At 33.9% G+C, this 5,266-nt stretch overlaps 1 protein-coding gene across 1 annotated transcript in view; it reads right to left on the minus strand.

The window, feature by feature from the left end:
- Positions 1 to 5,266, minus strand: part of LOC106873968 (uncharacterized) — a 29,039-nt gene that overhangs the window by 6,376 nt on the left and 17,397 nt on the right. The window contains exons 7-14 of the mRNA XM_014921515.2: positions 4,583 to 4,752; positions 4,161 to 4,344; positions 3,222 to 3,334; positions 2,285 to 2,486; positions 1,303 to 1,417; positions 1,056 to 1,123; positions 838 to 944; positions 1 to 56 (exon numbers count right to left, since the gene is read on the minus strand). The exon at positions 1 to 56 is cut by the window's left edge and continues 25 nt beyond it. Of these exons, the coding sequence (XP_014777001.1) occupies positions 1 to 56; positions 838 to 944; positions 1,056 to 1,123; positions 1,303 to 1,417; positions 2,285 to 2,486; positions 3,222 to 3,334; positions 4,161 to 4,344; positions 4,583 to 4,752 (1,015 nt within the window). The remainder of the gene's footprint in view (positions 57 to 837; positions 945 to 1,055; positions 1,124 to 1,302; positions 1,418 to 2,284; positions 2,487 to 3,221; positions 3,335 to 4,160; positions 4,345 to 4,582; positions 4,753 to 5,266) is intronic.

Raw genomic sequence — 5,266 nt, forward strand, 5'->3', positions numbered from 1 at the left:
TCGTCGCTCCTCACCATGTTGCCAGTCAACACACAAACAACAACTACTAACACTGCCTGCAACAGAAAAAGTTTTGATTTTTAAAAAATTAACAAAGAAACAGTTTAAAGACATAAACAAATTTGTAAATAGACTCCAAAAGAATAATTTAATAAAAAAGCTGGCTAAATTTGCAACTGAAATACACATTATGCAGGAGAAAATAACATCAAATAGGATCTCCAATGATGCTGGCTCACAATTTAGATCAATTGTGTAAGGGTACAGGGCAAATGGTCAAGGAGCTTAGGTAACATGTCATCAAGAGTTTTGATCTCACAAAGAGAGGAGGTAACTATATCCAGAACTTCACCCATACCAATAGATACAACCTTTCAATTTCGAAGACTGTCCAAACCATTTGAGATTTATTGTGATACAAGTCCTGCATTGTCCTGTTCTGGGCCACAGCAAGTTTGTTTTTCTTGTCAGATGATTGAAGTCAGTCTCGTTAGGTTGAGAGAAGTCCTATTTTTGAAGTTCTTGATCATTTAAACCTTTGGCCTGATCAACATTATCAGTATACCTTAATTCCATGTCTGGATACATCCGTTCACTTGATACTTCTATAGTTTCTGCCTACCAATTCCACTTGCAATGTTTTGCTCAGACCAAAGACTACAGTAGAAGATATTTTTCAAAACTGCCATGCCACTCAAAACCACATGGTAACAATCCAAATACACAGTTTATGCTGGCACCTTTATATACACACACACAGTGCAATAAAGATAAACATTTAAAATCCGTTTGATTAGATGAACATTTGAAAAGACTGAAGAATAAATGTTGGCTAACCTGACATATCTGGCAAAGGTATCAAACTAATGGACGGCTTAACCCGGAAAAACTGATACGTGCCAACCAATTGATCCTTGTCGAGCAGATCTGATGCATAAGGGACACTAGAAATAATAACAAATCCATTGTTGTAACATCACAAACAAAATATTGTTCTACAATAGCTCACAATATTCAACAGAATATTATTAACTCGACACTGCAACTCAACCCACCTGAAAATACGGACACTTCCATCTGAACATGCAGCTGCCAGTAGACCAAGTCTTCTCAAAGAACCCTCCTGAAAATAGTGCAAGATTAAAAGTCAACATTCAATGAAATGCCTAAATTTGCAGAAAGTAAACTAAATATCTAACAAAACTAGCTTTGGAAAAGTTTCATAAGACAAGATAAAGATAAAGCAATTCATTTTTTTTCTTCTATTTTGTTATGTGTTTCTCTATTTTTATTTTCACTTACTTGGAAACTTGACTGAGAACACGACTGCCATGCTCCAAACGGGCACCAGGACATACTAAATACACATCCAAAATCATGGACAATACCATATGCAAGATGTGGTAGAAACAATTTCCTGAAACAGAGAAACCATATTATTATTATTATTATTATTATTATTATTATTATTATTATTAATAAGAAAAAAAAAAAAAAAATTTTTTCTTCTTCTTCTTCTTATTTACTACAAACACAATTACAAGTAAATGGTACATCACTGTTAAAGCTTCAATAAACATGGGAAAGAGAGAGAAAGAGAGAGACAAATGCTTAAAAAGGCAATTTACTGCCACAGACTGCAACACAATGTCACATCTAGTTATATAACTCTCTTTACTCTTGTACTGCATAGAAATAAGCAATATTCATTATATGTGACTGTCAATACATTCTAATTTTCAGAATAATTCCTCCAATTGCAGAGGGAAAAGTCATCAAGAAAAATGTAAGGGTTTTCACAATCTGTAAAGTTGATGGAAACAATGGCTTTGGAGATTCAACCCCAGTTGGGTTTTGTGATTTCTCTTCATGTAACTCAAATGTCTGTTAATTTACATAAAATTGGAACATATGAATATAAAAATAACATCTTACTCAAACGCAACAGCTAATAAATTAAGCCGTCAATCTGAAGTTGATGTAAATTATCAGGATTTAAAGGTTAACCCTTTAGCATTCAGGTTACTCAGTCAAATGTAATGCTATTCTTTTCACATTGTTTTGAATTGATCATGCATTTTCTCATAGCTTTGAGATTTTGATGATGTGTTTATTTTTACAATGACATTATAGGATATGTGTGAGGGGCCACATCAGGCCAGTTTGAACATAAAATAAGTAGAATATTTGGGTTGGATATGGTCACCTTAAGTGCTAAAGGGTTAAATCTAGTCTGATGTAGAAGGAGAACAATAACAAGAAAATAAAATGCAAGAGTTATTACTCAGAAAATGCATTGAGAGGCCCACAGTTCCATATTTGAATAACAGTCGTCTTGCTGAAAGCTTTCTTCACCACATTGGTTTCATCCATATGTTTATGGGAGTACACAGCAACATATTGGTCGGCACCAATGCCCTCTGTTGTAGGAATGGGGCACCACACCGCACACCAAACAGGGCCACCAGTAAAAAAGTTGACACTATCTACAAGAAAAAAAGTAAAATAAAATAACTAAGTCATTCCTCCTAGTTTAGAAATGATAGTTCCTAGTTTAAATCCGGTTTGGTGCCATGTAAACGGCTCTTGGTCAACTTAATTCAAAAAATAGTGAGGCGGCTATGCATAGACAAATGTGTCATCTCTAAAGTTTTGGTTAATTAATAATCCAAAAATGAAAGCCGCATTAACAATAATTCATCTAGGACGTTTTAATCCTTTAAATATTTAAAATACAAGAGACAATACTAATTGATCATTGTGAGGTTATTATTGACAAGATTGCAAGTTTTGAGAATCAATTCAACCTCCTTTCCAATTTTGAGGAATTTTCGAATTTTTATTTAATGCAAAAGGATGCAAGGCAAAAGCTGACCTCAGTGGAATTTTGAACTCAGGACATAAAGAACCAGAAGAAATGCTGCTTAGCATTCTGTCCAATGCATTAATGATTCTGCCAACTGAAAACTAATGATTTCATAGTGTAATTACCAAAAATAGTTTCATTAAAGGGTTAAAGAATTAGTGAAGCAGTCAGGTAGGTTTCAACATCCCACAAATCAAGAGAAAAGAAATTACTATAAATCCAAAAGATGAGATAATTCAATAAATCTGGTGAAATGAGGTTCTTTTAATTTCAATGAACTGCAAAACAAAAAAAAACAACTATAAAAATTGAAATATCATTACATATAAAGAAACTAGAATCCTGGAACACTTACCCCCAGAAACTGTAGATCCAAACAAGCCTAAAGATGCTGGCTCTACTTTATTCCCCAACTCTACAGCAAAATCGATACTCTTACGGGTGATTGGGAGACAGGTGTCAATTTCACTAGAATTTAGAAATGCAAAGCAAAAAAAAAAAATAACAACAACACTTTCTGCTTTAGGCACAAGGACTGAAATTTTGGTCGGGAGGGGCAAATTGATTACACCAACCCCTGTGACTGACTGAAATGATGAAAGGCCAAGTTGACCTTGGTGTCATTTGAACTCAAAACGTAAAGAGCCAAAAGAAATGCTGCTAAACATTTTATCCAAAATGGCAACAATTCTTAAATGATTTTGAAGTTTCTGCAAATATGACATACATTTCTCTCAGAGAAAGGCTGTTTATCTTGTAAACACACTCCTCATACAAGCACACTGTTTTGCAATTTGGAATATTTTATGCTTTGTTCTAACCTAAATCAACTAAATCAGCCTTTGCTAAACCGTTATGTTGTTTGTATTTGATGAAATATGTAAATTTTTTTGCGATTAATTAATCAGCTCTCATGCTCTTTCTTCAACCCTTTAGCGTTCAGATTAATTTGTCAAAAGTAATCCTTATTTATTCACATTTACAAAAAATTTATCTGATATTATTTTGTAGCTTCAAGATAGGAAAGATGCAATTGTTTATTTTTAGAATGACATTGCAGGGTAGGTGTGAGAGGCGAGTTCTGGCCAGTTTGAGCATGGGTCGGACACAGCCAGTTTAAACACTAAAGGGTTAATCTATCTTAACATTTGAAAGAATGATAGCGAAACATTTTGCACCCCTGCCCCCAATAATTTTTGGTTTAGAAACTTGGGAGTAAAACAACAAATTTAATAAATCCTGAACATACAAATTCTCTACAGTTATAAGTAAATAAATAAATGGGAAGACTTACTGAGATTGAAGATGATAAAACATGTCCCTTGTTGGTAAAAATTCATCAAATGCTGGAAGAAGAACCTCAAGTTTGGTATGGTATTGTAAGCATTCTTCAAAGAGATCTTCATCTTTACTGGGCCACATTGAAGAACCTCCGCCACCACGTGTTGAACCCCCATGGCTGGAACTCGTAGTAGTGGCTACAAACGACAAGACAAACATCTTTAATAAGAGAAAAGTTACATCGAATAACAACTGAAATACTTTTTGTAATGAACCTTATTTCATTTCCGTTACTGTCGACCAGATGAGTTTACTGCTAAAGCTTCTTCATTTCAATGAGTGCCAACAAATTAAATTTGGATAGCAATTAAGGAGATGGCTTAGATCTATTGTTCTTACTCTCGATATGGTTCAAATTTTAGTCATTGCACTTACAATGATGTTTATCATCAAAATCATCCATACCAAAGTTATCATCACAGAGCAGAGAAGCATCATGGTCATCTGGAAGGTTGAAATGTCTGCTCCGTTTCAACGGACGACTGTCTCCCATTTCATCTGTGCTAAATAACTCTTGACTCATAACATGCAGGGAACCAATTGCTCTGCATAAACAGAAAAAAGGAAAATGATTAAAGTTAAGTTTTAATAAAGTAAACTAATGGTACAAAAATAACTTAGAAATAACCCCATCAGAGAAAGAAAAAAACAAAAATCAGTAAAAAATGGATTCAAAAAATTTCCTGGTGCCTACAGATTAAGGAAAAAAATGTGTAAAGTAAATAGTCTTTGCATAAAACATTCTTAGCTTTCTGAAAACCCCAAAGACTCAAATATGTCTAGAATATACAAGTACATCAGTTACCAGCTTGATGATACTCTCAAAGATTAACACATACAAAATATACAAATACTTCAATTACTAACCAAAGATGCCCACCAATGAAAAATTATTCAGCATAAGCCAGTTTTTGGAGCCAGCATATAAATAAACATGATCATAGAAAATACTCAATAAAAGCAGTTAAAATTGTTGTGATTCAGGAATAATAATGATGATGATGAAGAATCCAGTATTAAACAGTGAATCATTTTATCAACGCCCCACCCCACCCCACC

This window comes from Octopus bimaculoides, chromosome 23 (assembly GCF_001194135.2).
Source record: "Octopus bimaculoides isolate UCB-OBI-ISO-001 chromosome 23, ASM119413v2, whole genome shotgun sequence".
In the NCBI taxonomy this organism is placed as follows: Eukaryota; Metazoa; Mollusca; class Cephalopoda; order Octopoda; family Octopodidae; genus Octopus; species Octopus bimaculoides.